General features: G+C 31.7%; 1 protein-coding gene across 1 annotated transcript; it reads right to left on the minus strand.

Moving 5' to 3' along the window:
* Positions 1 to 1,467: 1,467 nt before the first annotated feature.
* Positions 1,468 to 15,789, minus strand: LOC139494100 (uncharacterized). The gene is made up of 11 exons (XM_071282275.1): positions 15,695 to 15,789; positions 15,256 to 15,335; positions 11,939 to 12,121; positions 6,523 to 6,577; positions 4,664 to 5,069; positions 3,251 to 4,178; positions 2,879 to 3,006; positions 2,305 to 2,372; positions 1,900 to 2,159; positions 1,811 to 1,862; positions 1,468 to 1,591 (listed from the first exon to the last, which is right to left on the minus strand). Exons 1-11 carry the CDS (start codon positions 15,787 to 15,789, stop codon positions 1,468 to 1,470), a joined length of 2,379 nt encoding a protein of 792 aa, XP_071138376.1.
* Positions 15,790 to 18,182: the final 2,393 nt, after the last annotated feature.

The raw sequence follows: 18,182 nt of genomic DNA on the forward strand, positions 1-18,182 counted from the left end.
TCAATCAATCATAATTTTAAGCAAATATTCTACATAGATTTATAATAATGTCGTCATCAGATGAATAACAATTGTTAAAATATTTGAACATAAAAGGTAATGCAAAGTCCTTCACATAAATTATCAATGTATATGTGCACAACGAATATAGGACAGAAAGTCGCAGGACAAAAAGTCATAGGACACAGTCACAATTCAGTTTTGAAATTATTTTACTTTAAGCAAGAAAACACTTATTTTAATACATTTTGTTTGTATGTTTTCTTCAGGTTTTACATTGAAGCAACTTTGTAGTTAAAATTTATTCAATAACTATCAATAACGATCAAATAGTTGTCATGAAAACAAAATGTCAAAACGGGCTTGTTACTTTCCCTAACTAAAATCTAATATAAGTATTAAAACAAAAGTATATCAAAATATATTTAAACGAATGTAAAAATGTATTTATGACTTTTTGACCTATCAAATTGTTGACTTAATGTCCTGTGACTTCCTGTCCATTTACCATGCACAACCACATAACTAATTACATGTAGTGTATAAGTTGTGTAATATTCGAATACATTATCTAAAGATGGAAAGAATTCTTGGGGTAGCAAAAATGATCAGCATAGTAAGATCTACAAATAAGTTAATATGGCCAAAATTGTCAATTGACCCCTTAAGGGGTTATTGTCCTTTAATGACAATTTTTCACAACTTTTTAACTTTAAAAAATCTTCATCTCTAAAACTACTCAACCAAATTCAACCAAACTTCAACTGAATGATCTGAAGGGTGTATAAAATAAAGTTTGTTTTATTTTCTATTTCGTCAAAAAACATGGCCGTCATGGCTAAAAATAGAACACAGGGTAAAATGCAGTTGTTGGCTTATATCTCAAAAACTCCAGCATTTAGAGCAAATAAAACAAGAAGTTAAAGTATGTATTAGGTCAAGGTCTATCTGTCCTGAAATTTTCAGCCGAATTGGGTAACTGGTTTTTCAGGTATAATGCCCCTGAATTGGTGATTTTAAAGAAAATTGGCAGTTTTTGGTTATTATCTTGAATATTATTATAGATACAGATTAACTGTTAATGGCAAAAATGTTAAGCAAAATGAGATTTACAAATAAGTCAATTTGACCAAAATTGTCAATTGACCCCTTTATTGCCTTTTAAAGACTTTTTTTTTCACAATTTGTTCATCATGTTGACTCACTTTAAAAAATATCCTCCTTTGAAACTGCTTTATCAATTTCAGCCAAACTTAGGCTAAATGAGTTTCAGAGTATCTAGTATAAATTTTATATTTTATTTCCTTGTATGTCAAGAAACATAGCTCATATGGCTAAAATAGAACATAGGAGAATTTTTTTTTTGCCTTTGAAGAAAATAGGACGATTCAACGAACATTTAAATAAATTGAAAAGCCAAAATAATCATTGATGAGAGATTTAACCAAAAAAATTAAGGTGAGCGATTCAGGCTCTTGAGAGCCTCTTGTTTGCTTTAGGGTACGACTTTTTCCATTTTAGGATGCCTGCTTTTGTGACAGCTTGTTGTCTATTTCCATTTTCATTGTAATGCAATGCAGCAATATAAATTCTGGAGAAGAAGAAAAAACATTACAAAATTATTTAACTTATCAAATTTTAAGATAAGGAACATACTACACTTTTAATTTAATGCTTCAAAGTTTAAAACTAGCCACTGATGAGTTAATGCGTACACTATGTGGTGACCATGATTACAGTACAGGTTAACACACCTTTCATTATTTTGTTTGGTATAGGTTATTTTGACATATTGTACACAATCAATTACCTTGCTTTCATTGCATATTGGAAGAAGTGGGTGTTCTTAGGTGCATAATGGTTCACAAGAGAGTGATAGAACATGAAAACCAATTGTACTTAAAGATATTTGTTTACCTTGTTTAAGCCAAGCTCTTTGTTCCTCAAGCTCTCCATGGATACATTGCGGAAATACATCAGACTCGTGGACATGTTTATTCATGATGTGGTTGGAAATTGATGTCCATTTGTGTATTTTTTCGTTTTGATCTTCCCCACTTGATGCAGCCACCCAATATGTATGGTTAACAATGCTCTTTATCCATGGTCTTATGTCTCCTGTGTCTTTTTTTTTGGCTCTGGTTTCCAACTTTTGATATTCCTGCAAGTAATGGAATAAAGAAAACATTTTGAAATGTATTTTTTATGAACAGCCGAAGAGTATTGCGGATTTATAAAACATGATTTATTCACAACTTGATATAAAGATAATACAATTTGTTCTAGTAAGAAGTTAATTGAGTTATACCTTTTGCTATATGCCATACATCGTAATAATGATTTATTTCTGGATGGTTGTCCTTCATGAACTTCTTAATCATAACATGTCTATCTGTGACAAGCGTTGAGACTTCAATATGATTAGTGTCTATAAGAAGGGAAAACCCCTCTTAAGTCCTTCCAATTCCATATGGGTTGACCCCTTAGCTTCATTGGACTGAAAAAAATAAGCATTCACTGAAATTATTTGTCAACATGATTTATGAAAACAATGAGATTTGAGGGGAAATTCATGAAATACTGGCCACTGGACAACATCGATACATATGTAGTATGTGTGTTTAACTAACTACTTCTTAGCATTTATACAGATCTTATTTAAATCTTAAATATATACAGATCTTATTTAAATCTTAAATATATATACATATCAACAATGAAATTTGGGTAATATTCATGAAATACCTGCCACTGGACAGCAACAATCAATCCATTTTAAGTAGTATGCATGTTAAGCTGTATTTATTTGTAATCATTTTAATACAGATCTAATTTAGACTTATATTGAAAAACCCATCAAGGGTTAATTAATGCAAACCTGAACAAGCTGAATGTCCAATATTTTATTTGTGTTCAAGTCCATCAGAGTGTAACTGCCATATTTAGCACTATAACCAGGACTGTCGCACCTTCCGTCGCCACCAAGTACTACTTGTTTATCTGGACCTGCAATATTAAAAAGGGTAATGTGTGAAGATCATAACACTCTTATTTATATAATTAACAATAAAATTATTCTGTACAGAAAATATATTAACAAGATACCTAATTTGACAGTCTGAGAAAGTGAGGATAGAAATAAACATGTATTCCACGAATAAATAAAAAGATACGTGTATTCCAAGAAATAAATAAAAAGATACGTAAGTATAATAAAAGAGTTGACACTACGAAGAAATATACATACCTTACAAGGAAGCTATTAGATCTGCTTGCTGGGAGTCGAATTCATAGATAACTGCACATGATGTGTATGCTGTTTGCAGTCTTCTAACCGAGCGTTCACGAATGCCTTTCAGTTTCATTTGATCAAACAGTCTTACAATCTTGGCTGTATTATTCCCGCTAAACATTATGGCACTTACAAACAAAAGATTTCCCCATGGTAGTCTTTCATGACAGTTTTGGGATTTCCACTTGTAGACGTGTCCAAAAGCACATACAGAAGATGTAGATATCATTGTCCCTCTACTGAATTCAATAATTGGAATGCACCGATTGTTACACTCTCTACATACTGATAGTAACTGAAATAGTGCTGTTTCAAAGACCATGTAATACTTTTCTTCAACTGGATCATTACATTCTTCCATTCTGTAATTGCTTGTTTCTTCCTCATCGTCAGATCCATACTCATCGTCTCCATCTTCTTCCTCGGACTCGTTATAAATATAATCCGAATCATTATCATATTCATCTACATCATCTTCATCATCATCAATCTCATCATTGTCATCCAAGTTTTGTCCGGTCGCTGCCGGTGCAAGGCTACTGCTTGTAATATTTCCGATTATCGTTCTTGTCTTCGATGTGGCGACTTTACTTGCTGAATCAATATCTGAAGGGTTAATACACTGAATGACTTTAGACTTTCTCTTGGGTTTTAATGTTTGGTTTCTTCTAGTTCTCTGTAAAATGGGATCTGTTTGATTTTTCTGTATTTTCATGTTTGTGTAATCGGTGTTAAAAGATTTTGCCTCGAATGTTTTTGGTACATCTACCGGAATTTCTACCTCTTCCTGAATCTCCATACTGTCAGGTGCGGGTGGCGACTCAGTTTCAGTGTCAATGGAGTCGACGGACTTATCTAATGATTCATTAAAGGCCTCTTGAAGAACCTATAGGTGAAATTAAATTTTTATTTTAAAAATTGCTTTCATAAATAAATCATACATGAATGTAAAAAAAAATCATATAACCCGTAAATTAACCTTTTTGGCCGTTGTATTCGGGAAATGACCGGGTTGTAGATTTCCTGTGGAATTGAATAATTGATAGTTTTTGTTTTCTTTAGTAAGACTCACGAAACCTTTACTGGTTTATTTTCTTTTATAATAGATTTAAAATGTCAATATACCGACTTCTTCTACAAGCGACTGAATTCATAAAAAAACGTTTACGAGAAAAATATAAATCCCAGAAGTCCTGAACATTTTAGTATGACTTTGATGTTTTACTGGATCGTAATATAATGTAAATGGATGTATATACCTTTTCATGTAAATAAAATAAATGCTTTGACATTTACTTGAACCAAAACGGGAAAAAAGATATACAAATATAATAAATAAGAAGAATTGAAACCACACAGATAACCATGAACATATTTTTCACAAAAGTTTCGATGGATAATAAAGAGAATCAATTGTACCTGACGTTTCTGTCTTTTTTCGAAGGCCGACCTAGGCTTTTTAGGAGAAGATGGTCCTTTTTCTGCATCTACAACTACAGGAATGTCGGGCATGGCGTCATCTTTTAAAGCTGCCTTTGCACCCGGATATCCCAATTCTGAAAGTCTTTCAGGGTGCCTGCTATACTGATTAAGGGTAAAATGTTTAGAACAAATTCTGCTGTGCTTAGACGGTGTAAAGTCCTGTCGTTTACAATAGTGAACCCATGCACGATTTCTCTGAGAATCTTTCGGAAAAGTAAACCAATATATGTTTTTGTCACATCGAGAATTGCTATTGCTATTGCAACCGTAAACCACACAATACGTTATATTTATACTTACAAAATAAAAAATAATTACTTCTTACTTTCAAATAATTTAACTACATATTTGCTTATCCATAATAGTAAAACATGGATGTAATATGAGATATGAATGGAACCATATCTGTTTTATCTATATAGCATTACCACTGATAATGTACAGGTGGTAACACAAGTGATGTCATAGCGGTGAGTCTCGTTATCATGTCTGAAAATATGCATACAATGGCGATCAAGACCATCTGTGTATACAATACTGATTATCACATTCCCCGATAAAAGAAATACACATAACAACATGAAGATATCGATTTTATTGAATATGCGGGTTTTTATTTTAAACATGATTGTGAAGTGGCCAGTGTTCTTTAACAATTTCATTTAACTTTCAAACACAAAGATTTCCTTGTTACATTTAAGAGAATACTTAATCAATATTTTATGCAATGTATTCATGTTTTTTTACATTGATAACGTTTTTGAAATTTTCATATCCCTTGTGTCTACGGTGTTTAATTTTTTGAAACAGGTCATCCTTCATGTATGTGTTGACAAATTTGGCAATACCCTCTGAATTATTGTAACTATTGCTTTTCGGTTTATGCACATATTTATCCATTATGTCTGTCTTGAACACTGTAACTGTTTATCGCGTGTGTTCCCCAATTGCTGTTCCAAATGGGCTCTGTTTTCTACAGGTCGACTTTGGGCACCATCCCGCTGTCCGCCTCTGTCCCTTTCACGTCTTCTTCTGCCCCTTCCTCTTACATCTTGCTCAATATGACTATCCTAACTTTGTGAACGCGATGTACTTCTCGAATGGTCGGAGTTATATAATTGTTATAAATTACGCAAATATCTATTACACAATTGGCTGTTTACTTTTTAATTGTTGAAAACCAAGTTTGTGTTATGCATATTGAAAGCAGTTATTCGAGATCTTAAATGTCAACTTTGCCGATTTCAAGCAGATTCGCCACTTTAAACCAAATACATCCATTGATCACATAGAGGCTACTTTAGTACGGGTTAACAACAAAACTGTCGAATGGCTTGATTTAATGGATGCTGAAATTAAAAATGCTAAAAAATTATTGCTTCTCCAGATAAATCCAAATTTATTATATGTTCTGATTCACTTTCATGCTTACAAGATATACAAAATACTAAAATTAAAACCCCAACAATTCTCAAAATTTTATATGTAATGAGGAATTTAAAAATTCTTCTGAAAGAAATAATATTTCTATGGGTTCCGAGTCATGTTGGAATCCTTGGAAACACAGCTGTAAACCTTGAGGCAAAGATTGCTCTGGGTGACCCTCTATCTAACTGTGATATACCATATACTGATTTTAAATCTAATATAAGAGAATATGTTTTTAATATATTGAAAAATGAAAATAAAAAAGATGATAATAAATTTCATATAATTAAACCTAATTAAATACAAGCTCATCGTCTGACGGGATGGCTTCTACAACTTCTGCTTCTTCTTCTTCAACCTGTCCTACTTTTAAAGCTGAAACATAATTGCAAAATAAGTTTCAACTAAACATACTAGTAGTTAGAAATCTTAAACATCATATGGAATAGGCAAGCCACGCAATTCATTTTAGTCAATGATAACATTGCTTTCACAAATATTAAAACATTTGAATTCTTCTACAACAATGACTATATTTCAACGTATATATTGGTGAAAGATCTTTTCTTAACAACATATAATGTTTCAATAATTTTGAATTATAAATATCTTTTTCTCCACTCTTTACATAATCCTTTAATACAAATTTACATCTGTTATAATTTGAAACATAATATTTGAAACATTTTAATGACTTACAAAACAGAGGTGTATTGGTCAACTACATTTATCTGGTTTAATGTATGCATTGAGTTTGTTTTGAAATTTGTTATCATATTTTACACTATATGTCTGTGCGGTGAATGGTCTAATATCGTATAGGTTTATATTCCTTCAGATGCACGCAAAATATTTAGAATTTGAAACAATAACTATCATTACATAGTTTAAATACGATTACTAATCAATTCAGTATTTATTCCCTAACACTTGATTCAGATTGATCCATTACAACGAGAACTCTTTAATATACTCAATTAGTTTGCTTAAAATTTAAACTGAGATGTCATGACCAAAATACACAATTAAAATAATAATAAATATATTGTTTTATTGTCATACCAACTTCTTCACAACGTAGTTTGTCGAAAGATCCTTGAAGACCTTGTAGCATTTCTTGTTTCCCGTTTGCAGACGAACTTGTCCTCTGGTACAGCCCGGATGATTTAATATCTTCCTTGTCTGATCTTCTGGCATGTCTAGTAGTTTTGAAATCTCAGATGGCCTTATATCAATATATTCTGTCATCACTCTTTATGTTGTCTGAAGCCTGAAAACATTAATAACATTCAATTTAATATAGGAACCGACTTTTAGTTGACAAAGGTACATGCGGTCTATATATTTCCAGCTAAATATTTCAGGCAGACAACGAAATATTATAGAAATCCCCTTTTTTAAATGTCAATCAAATAAATTATGATTTTAAAATGAGATCATGTTTAATATGTTATTGTCGCTAAATTTGTGTTATAACAACATAACTAAAATACAAGTATTTAGTAACTGTCCTTAAGTTGTATAACGGGGCTTTCTTGTGTGTTTTTGTGTGTTGGCACTACCTGTCATTATCCGGGAACGAAAACACCATCTTGCCCGTTAATATCGGGAAATTGTCATTGCATTTCGCATGAATATCGCAGTGATATTAGGGCACTTAACGAGAAAAATACGTTAAAAAACATATTAATTTTAAACAATTTTAACTTAATATTGCCAGAAAAGAATTTCTTAGCAGCGGTAATAGTGTTACTCATTAGAATCTAAATTTAATTTTTCACGGTTTGTTTATATCAAAAGTGAAAGTAGTCACGTGACCCGAGAAGCTACTGAAGGTGTTTATTTCATTTTCAACTCAAGCGTGTTGCTGGAACCTTTCAACAATAAATAAAGCATCAATGAAATCGTCTGAATGTATATTTTCTGAAAAATGCTATCCAAAGTTTAAGCTATACTGACAAAAGGTAAAAAAACTGGTGTAAATCTGATGAAAATAGGGATATTTTTACGATTTGCCCCTTTAACACCACTCGTTTTCATTAATATCAAGATATTTACGTGTTTGGATAGCAATTAACTGTTAAAAGATACATTTCTCGTTTCAGAATGGTCACAATCCAGTAATTCTGTCTCCGAGAACACGCTGGACTTTTTAATATTATTAATCGAGTTTTATTGTGTATCGTTTCAGGGCCATTATCAATTCAATTCAATTCAATTCAAATATTTATTGCCATGTAAACTTTAAACATTAAGTTTGTGACATACAAAATAATAAACAATATAACTATAGTTCACATATATATATATATACACACAATCATTCATTTACAGTAAATATTCCAGTGTCCCCTGTCCTCAGTTCTAATGACCTTTTGATGTAGGACCCCAATTTATTTACTTGTGATGGTGTTGATGGATTGAGTATAAAAATCAACTTTTCTTCATCAGATAAATCTTTTAACAGAAAAATTAAAATCCAAATTGTTAAAAAAGTTATTTCTTAGTTCCATATTTAATTTACAATCTTAATTAAAATGTTTTTCATTTTCCAATGTTTTACATTTAAGGCATAATCTCTGCTCTCTAGGAATATTAGTATGTCTGCCTTTTTCTATATTTAAATTATGGTCACTAATTCTTAGTTTTGTTATTAATTTTCTATATGTAAAGTTTGATGTTCTTAAATAGTCTTCAAAACGTAAATTTTGTTTAAGATTCTTATATAAATAAAGTTTATTTTTTTCATCAATGTTTTGCATCTTATCATGTATCAAATTTTCAAAGTAGTTTTTAGAGCTTGTTTTTATATAAACTTTAAATAAATTATTTATTTTTTTGTCTGAACTAGTAGTTTGTTGAATTTGTGCTATATCTAAATTAAGTTCACTTAAAATATTTTTTACATATGTAAACCAGGAGTATACTCCTTCTGAGTCTAAGTTTATACTAAGCGTGTAAGCTTCTTTCAAAAGAGGATTTATTATCAAACGCCTGAAATACGTTGTATGAGAACACCTTGAACATTTGCGGACAGATCTAATTTTCCGGAGAAGTGTAAATACCGCGAACACTTGAATTGATGGACACTTTTGCGCCTTTAATACAATGTGTTATTTGTATTTATTTTTATTGTTTATATATTATTTTATTTATTCATTTGATGTTTTAAACTTTTACTACTGCAAGAATTGAAAAAATAAATATTTTTGCGATCCAAGTACGCTTTTATGGGTGCGATCTTTTAATACTTTGTAATCTAAACCCGATTTTGTAATGTAAAAGGCATCAAGTTGATAAATTTAAGAATGAATATTCAGATGTACAAATTCTATTGTCCCTCATTTCTCACTTCCGACTTATAAAACTTTCCTACATATGGCCCTTAATTTTGCTACATTCGGTCCCCTTGTAGAGTAGAATATCATTTCCAGATTCATTTATGAAGAGGACACCTTGAAATTTTCCACCAGCATATTTTGTTTAAAGTTTAATCGATCGACTTAATTTCACAAAAATATTTTCCATCATTTGTGGAGAAAACCTACCTTATTCCAACCATACCTTCATATATTCCTGAACATCAAGTTTACCTGCATCACCAACAGAAAGGTAATGTTCTGCATTTTTCAAATGAAAAAAAATCAATCCACTCTACAGTATAAAGTGTGGAATAGTTCATAAAAATATCAGGAACTAAAACACAGGAAATGTAATGTTCTGCATTGTTCAGTTCCAAAAAAAACTTCAGCAAACAATCCACTCTACAGTATAAAGTGTGGAATAGTTCATACAATATTCAGGAATAAGGACACGGGAATTTTTTGTTTGGAAAACAGGGGGAGTGTGTGTGTGTTCCAGAATCACAGAATACAAACACGATTTGATTTTTAATTCCTATTAAGGCCCGGTGCTTCAGAAAATACTATGTCCCAACCAGGGACCGCACTAATTTAACATCCCAGCGCCCACAGAAAAAATTATAAATAAGAAGAATACTCTGTTTGCATTTAAAAAAAACACCAATTATTCTTCCCTCGGGATAACATTGTATTTTCTGAAAAAAGATTTCTCTAAAAAGAAGTGGCAGTAAATTTTCAACTGTATTTCTATATAATTTAATTTTGGATGTAACATGTCTTCTGATTGGCTGACGTCGTTCTGTTAATCAGCCAATAGACATAATTTACCGACCATGCAAGGGCTGTATAGCCAGTCAAGGTACTTAAAAACTTCCATTTGGCATAGACATAGTTTTGTCATGTGACTGTGATTGCCATCAACGTCTTTTCATAATTTACTAATCATAACAATAATCATTCATGCATAAAAAGGTCAAAGTTTCCTATCATGTTGTACTGCTAACGGTGGAGTATTCTTGCTTTAAAATGTTGTGAAGTACTCGATGCAAAATGGACATAAATGCAAGATTAAATATTGTCTTTTCTATAGGGAGGGTTTTGTTTCTATAAACTCATTTTTAGCTCACCTGACCTGAAAGGTCAAGTGAGCTTTTCTCATCACTTGGCGTCCGTCGTCCGTCGTCCGTAAACTTTTACAAAAATCTTCTCCTCTGAAACTACTAGTCCAAATTCTGCCAAACTTGGCCACAATCATCCTTGGGGTATGTAGTTTAAAAAATGTGTGGCGTGACCCGTCAAACCAACCAAGATGGCCGCCATGGTTAAAAATAGAACATAGGGGTAAAATGCAGTTTTTGGCTTATAACTCAAAAACCAAAGCATTTAGAGCAAATCTGACATGGGGTAAAATGGTTGATCAGGTCAAGATCTATCTGCCTTGAAATTTTCAGACGAATAGGACAACCTGTTGTTGGGTTGCTGCCTGTGAAATGGTTATTTTAAGGAAATTTTGCAGTTTTTGGTTATTATCTTGAATACTATTATAGATAGAGATAAACTGTAAACAGCAATAATGTTCAGCAAAGTAAGACCTACAAATAAGTCAACATGTTCAAAATTGTCAGTTGACCCCTTAAGGAGTTATTGCCCTTTATAGTCAATTTTTAACAACTTTTCGTCATTTTTTGTAACTTTTCTAAAAATCTTCTTCTCCAAAACTACTTTGCCAAATTTAACCAAACTTGGCCACAATTATCATTGTGGTTTATTGTTTAAAAAATGTGTCCGATGACCCAGCCTGCCAAACAAAATGGCCGACATGGCTAAAATTAGAACATAGTGGTAAAATGCAGTTTTTGCTTTATATCTTTGAAACTAAGACATTTAGGGCAAATCTTTCAAGATTTAAACGTCCATCAGAATAAGATATATCCCCTCACAAATTTTGAGTTGAATCGGACAACCTGTTGTTGGGTTGCTGCCCTAAAATTGGTGATTTTAAGGAAATTTTGCAGTTTTTGGTTATTATCTTGAATACTATTATAGATAGAGATAAACTGTAAACAGCAATAATGTTCAGCAAAGTAAGATCTACAAATAAGTCAGCATAATCAAAATTGTTAGAGGACCCCTTAAGGAGTTATTGCCCTTTATAGTCAATATTGAACAACTTTTCGTCATTTTTGTAACTTGTATAAAAATCTTTTCTAAAACGACTTGGCCAAATTTAACCAAACTTGGCCACAATCATAATACTAGGGTATCTATTTAAAAAAAAAAGTGTCTAATGACCCCGCCTACCAACGAAGATGGCCGAAATCAGTAAACACATTAACAGGTGAGCGACACAGGCTCTTGAGAGCCTCTAGTTTACCTAGTCCTGTAGCTTCAATGTCAAAGTAAATATGTGTCATTGTTGATATATCAGGTTTACTGTCATTCTCTACTGGTTTGTTTTTAGGGGCAGGAATCTCCAAAATTTTCTCATCACTATCTTCAGTCACAGTGTCAATCATGGTATTGGAATGGTACCTAAAAAATGGAACTAGACTGATTGCTAAAAAAAAAAAAGGATAAAAATTTAAGCACAATAGAAGGGATTTATAGGCAATCCACTTTTAAAAAATGACCTTAACGTTTTGGTCATATCACAATTGATACGTTATTCTCGTGCTTGTTCACACTATACGGACTTCATATACAGGAGTGTGCTCCTTACGCAGAAACTGCTCCAACAAAGTTATGAGGAGGACAGATTAAAATTGACACTCCGTAAATTTTATGGACACCATCACGATTTGGTGGATCCATACGATGTTTCGTTGACCAAACTAGCTAAGGACATTTTTACCACATGGTAGATTGTGTTTTGTCATAATGCCGTCTAATCTTTTAATTACCAAACGTGACTTATTCCCGATTGTGACTGTTTTGCCGAGTGTGAACTCGCATTACTATAAGACGTGGTACGGTACTTATCCATCCCAAATTCATGTATTTAGTTTAAATGTTTAATGTTATATTTGTAATTCTCATCGGATTTTGTCAAATGTGTTGACGTCTTTTCTATTATATTTATGTGTTATGGTAAAGAAAATTAATCACCGCCTTCATTTATCAGATTTGATTTCGTTCAAAGTAATCAGTACGATATTTTACGTTTGAAGTTAGATTCATAACAAACCTGACATAGTTTTATAATATAGTTAATTGCTACCTCAGTTTTATATTAATAAGAATTAAAATGTGCTTTGTTATTTAAATGCAATATCAGTATTTAGTTCAAATATATAATCTTAAATTAATCCTAATTCTATCTTATTCATTCTTATGTGACGTCATTTTTCATTTTTTGATGCTCTGTTTTACTAATTCAAATGACGTCATTTTTTCGTCATTTTTCAGTTTCAAATAGGACGTCACTTGGCGTAGAGGTTTAAACGTATTCGGATGTGTCTACTTTTGTGTTTCAAATGTCTGGTTATGTAAATGTATTTCAGTTGTTTCCTGTAATTAGTTAATACTTCAGCTTTATCATGTACATTTTTTGTATATTCATTTTATTAAATTTACTGTTTGCTAAAGTATAAATTATTCTAAATTATAGGGATTTTCTGGTTACTTAACAGAAAACCCTTGCCGTTTTTGGCACAACCTTTTTGATCTTTTGGTCCTCGATGCTGTTCAACTTTGTACTCGTTTCGGCTTTCAAACATTTGTATCTGTGCGTCACACATAGGTCTTGTGTGGACAAAATACACTTCTGGCGTATTAAAATTTTGAACTTGTTGCCTTTTGTTGGCTGTTGTTCGTGTGATTCTTTGTCAATTGTGTTCTCCAATTTATTTATATTGTAGTCCTGTGTTGTCATTTTGATGTTATATTTCACATGGCCATAAAAGTACGAGGTTTGGCATGCCACAAAACCAGGTTCAACCCACCATTTTTTCCTTTCAAAATGCCCTGTACCAAGTCAGGAATATGGTCATTGTTATATTATAGTTCGTTTCTGTGTGTATTACATTATAACGTTGTGTCGTTTGCTTTCTCTTATTTTTTAGTGTAAATTCACATTGCGATAAGACGTGTCACGGTACTTGTCTATCCCAAATTCATGTATTTGGTTTTGATGTTATATATATATGTTATATTTGTTATTCTCGTGGGATTTTGTCTATGTGTGTTACATTTTAGTGTTATGTCGTTGTTCTCCTCTTATATTTAATGCGTTTCCCTCGGTTTTAGTTTGTTATCCCGATTTTGTTTTTTGTCCATGGATTTATGAGTTTTGAACAGCGGTATACTACTGTTGCCTTTATTTGGTAACTGACCTTAAAATTAGTATTCCTAACTGATCTAAAGTCTGAAATGATATAATAACATTTTAATATTTTATAATAAAATCCAATTTCTTTTAAAAATGCAACAATATGTGTTAATGGAACATTATTGAATAAATCATACATATTATTGACATTGAAATGCTTCTAACGAATATCAGCAAAGTCAATACAATTAATTAAAACATGTTTAATAGTATTCTTGCAGTTGCTAGGTACACATTGTGGCTCATCTTCATTTTTAAAAGATACTCGTGTGTTGCTCTAGTATGACCAATCTAGTAATAACACACTGATCTTTTCTGTACATAATATTATTAAAAGGTTTAATTTCAAGCAATTTATTATCATCTTTTTTTCTCCATTTATTTTTCAATATATTTAAAACATATTCTCTAATATTAGATTTAAAATCAGTATATGGTATATCACAGTTAGATAGAGGGTCACCCAGGGCATTCTTTGCCTCAATGTTAGATAGAGGGTCACCCAGGGCATTCTTTGCCTCAATGTCTACAGCTGTGTTTCCAAGGATTCCAACATGACTCGGAACCCATAGAAATTTTATTTTCAAAATCAAAACAATGAACGCGAATTTCAGATTCACTGGATGTTAAGCAACCAACAATCAATCATTCAATGACACAATTCATTGACAAGATTTAAGTACATTAGCTAAAAGATTTTGGAAGAAAAGTTGAAATTGTTTTACACATTCTTTCATAAAAAGAGGATCATGTGTAGCATTAGCAACAGCAATTCCTTTCTCCGTGATTACAACCAAGTCTGGATCCCATGTAGAATTTGACGGTACTATTCACATTTGTCAGTAACTTGAAGTTTACCACTAGAATCTAGTACACATCCCATTTTAATGGCAAATTCCTTAGAATTCAAATTCTTGTCAGCATACAGACAATTACCTTGCTTTAGATTCTCTCCATGACATTTACATGTGCATAGGCCTAGGCCGTCCAACGGAAGGCAATCTTGTGTATATACGAATTCCCCTTTTCTCTAAAATACAGCCTTTATATTTAAGTCTGTAAACGCGTATGTAAAGTTCCAATGCAGCTTTGTCTTTCTTCTTCCGCCATTCAAGAGATGGTACTTCAGAATGAGATAAATCATCCCGATTTCATTAACGTATGAGGGCATTTCTAATTTTCAACAGCTCTACAGGCTTTTAAAGAAATTGGATGCAGTTATTCTCCCTTTCGTCAACTTAAACCAAGTATCATTATCTGACTGATCAACAGTACAACGTTCTATGTGCAACACTTCATCTTGTTTTATCAGAATAGTTGAGTTTATAGAGTAGCATTTACAGCTGCTGACATCATCGACCAACTTCCACACCTATCACATGCTATGAAATCAGGGTCTTCTTCCATTTCTGATGGGTATTCAACAAAACTTAAAGCTGCAGTTCTGTAAATATCTTGAAATTAGAAAAAGCCTGTACCAAGTAAGGAATATGACAGTTGTTATCCATTCGTTTGATGTGTTTGGAGTTTTGATTTTGCCTTTTGATTTTTGATTTTCCTTTTTGAATTTTCCTCGGAGTTCAGTATTTTTGTGTTTTTACTTTTTGAAAAAGATAAGACAAAACTATTAAATTACGCAATTGCAAATGTACCATGACAATTCACTTTATACATCCAAGTACAGTTGGTGTAGACATACTTATTTTAAAAACTTCATAGCTATAAAAGTATTGTCTGTAACACAGCTTCTGTTACTTTTTTCAGCCTTAATCCAGTAATGGTCATACAAGCACAGTTAAATACAGTGGTGTTGTAACTTGTAAAGCTATTACTAAGCTTTTTAATTTAATTCTTGTTTCTGGTAAATATCCTTCAAACTGGAGAAAATCTTTTACCATACTTATTCATAACGCTGGAGACAAGCTAGATATTAATAACTATAGGGGAATTTCCCTTTAAAATTGTATTGCTAAACCTTTCAGTGCTGTTATTAATTCTAGAGTTGTAACTTACTATGAAGAAAAGTTTTCAGTTCATCAATTTGGATTTAGAAATAATCATAGGACAGCAGATAGTATTTTTATTCTAAAAACTTTTAATAATAAAATATTTGACAAAACAGAAGAGTAAAATTTACTTTTGCTTTGTTATTTGCGGCTTTTGACACTGTTTGGCATGGTGGTCTCTTATACAAATTAATGAAGGATAATGTTGGAAAGAAAATATTTGAAGTAATTAAAGATATGTATAAGTGTTGTGAATCTTCAGTTAAATATATAATAAACAATCTGAATATTTTTAAATATAAAGCGGTCAAACAAGGGGACAGTTTGAGCCCCACATTGTATCTCCATTCAATTTTTGATGGGACATGTGATCCTGTGTCTTTAGATAAAACATCAATAAGTAGTCTTAGTTTTGCTGATGATCTTTTAATATTATCAGAATCACTAAACGGTTTACAATCTGCTTTGAATAAACTTGAAAAATATTGCTACAGATGGCAACTGACTGTAAATACAAATAAAACCAAAATTATGATTTTTCATTCTAGAAATACTTTTGAGCCAAAATGTTTTATAAACAAAATCAGTTAACCAGTGATTAATATTTACATGTATTTGTTAGTATATAATACTGGATTTATAAAAAAAATGACATGAATTTCATTCAATCAAATATGAATCCTCACTAATGGGAGTTTATCTTGGATAAATCTATTTAGAATCCTGCTAATTGCCATTTAAATATGTTTCACAAAATTAAAATGTGTTAATATAATTACAGTTGTTTTCTGTTTATCGCATTTCTTTAATCTTTCTTTTCATTGGGTCAACCCAAGTATCAACCTCCACTTCTTGGTGTACATCAGGAGTAGATTCAGAAATATTCCATTAATTAGACATGCCTTTTTAAATAAAATTTCAAAAAAAAATAATTTTTAATAAAGACAAACAAAACTTTGTACACCTAATATTTGTGTTGTAATAATAAGTTACATCCCTTATGAAATTATACACTTTAATGTAGTTCAAATTCAATGTGTTTTTTTCATACTTTACCTATTAGATAAATAGATGATTATTTAAAAAAAATAATATCTTGGTGCCATTGAAAATTATTTGATTGCAGAGAAACTTTAAATGTTGTGGTTTTCACATAATGAGATATATATTTCCATTAATACAAATTATATCGCCTTTTCTTCAATATATCAACCCATAATCTACAAAGTAAACTGATTCATAACACTTGATTTTTATTTAAGAGAAAATGTGCTAAATTAAAAAAAAGTACAGGATTTAGAGGTACAGCTCTCTGCTTCTGTTATTAAGACTTAAGCTCGGCTCAATGCAAACAAGACACTGCCAATATGGCTACATGACTGTGCTTATCTAAAAATAATATAAAAAGACTATTGTTGAAATAAACATTTTTGTTATAAATTACATAAATATAAAGAGCATTGGTTTATACTATACTATTATTCATAAGTCTATAATTATTTTTTTTTTTATATTTAGGGGGTTAAATCATGATGTCTTAATTATTTTGTTCACGAATCAAAAAATCACAAGTCTCTTTCTGTTCTTACTGTGTAAGTTTGGGTCAGCATAGCTGTCTTTGCCGAATACGTCATTGGGACGCTGGTCACATTATTTTTTTTGTAAATTACTCCACTGAACGAATTGCTGTTTATTTCGTGAAATATTGATTTGATAAATGTGGTTTATATTCCGGTTTATGAATCTTTTACTGTTGGTGTAAAACCACTTTCAAACTAAGATGCATACAACCTAGCTTGGTCTATTCTATATGTGGTTAAAACAAAAATACTAAACTCGGGAAAAAAATCAAATCGGAAAGTCCCTAATCACATGGCAAAATCAAATGACAAAACACATAAAAAACGAATGGACAATGAAGTGAAAAGAAATTGGGTTTTGGAATTGAATGGGAACCATTGTGGCTGTCCTGGGGTCGCGGTGTCATTCCTCGTAATACTCTTGTTCATCCTCGTCATCTATAGCTTCATTTTCTTCATCAAAATCTTCATCGTAATGATCTTGACCTTACTGGATTGATGGTCTACGGTCGCATCATGTACGAAACTTGTCAGTGGGCAGAGCCTGAGTAGCGATATCCGTGCAAAAATCATTCTTGTTATTTTAACAGTTTACTTGGGTGGAAAAATTCTGTACACGCAGATGCCGATTCATAATGCCGGTGATTAATGCACTTTGCCTTGTCTCGTACCCACAACACTCAAATTTAAAACTATCGGGTGCCT

This window comes from Mytilus edulis, chromosome 11 (genome assembly GCF_963676685.1).
Source record: "Mytilus edulis chromosome 11, xbMytEdul2.2, whole genome shotgun sequence".
In the NCBI taxonomy this organism is placed as follows: Eukaryota; Metazoa; Mollusca; class Bivalvia; order Mytilida; family Mytilidae; genus Mytilus; species Mytilus edulis.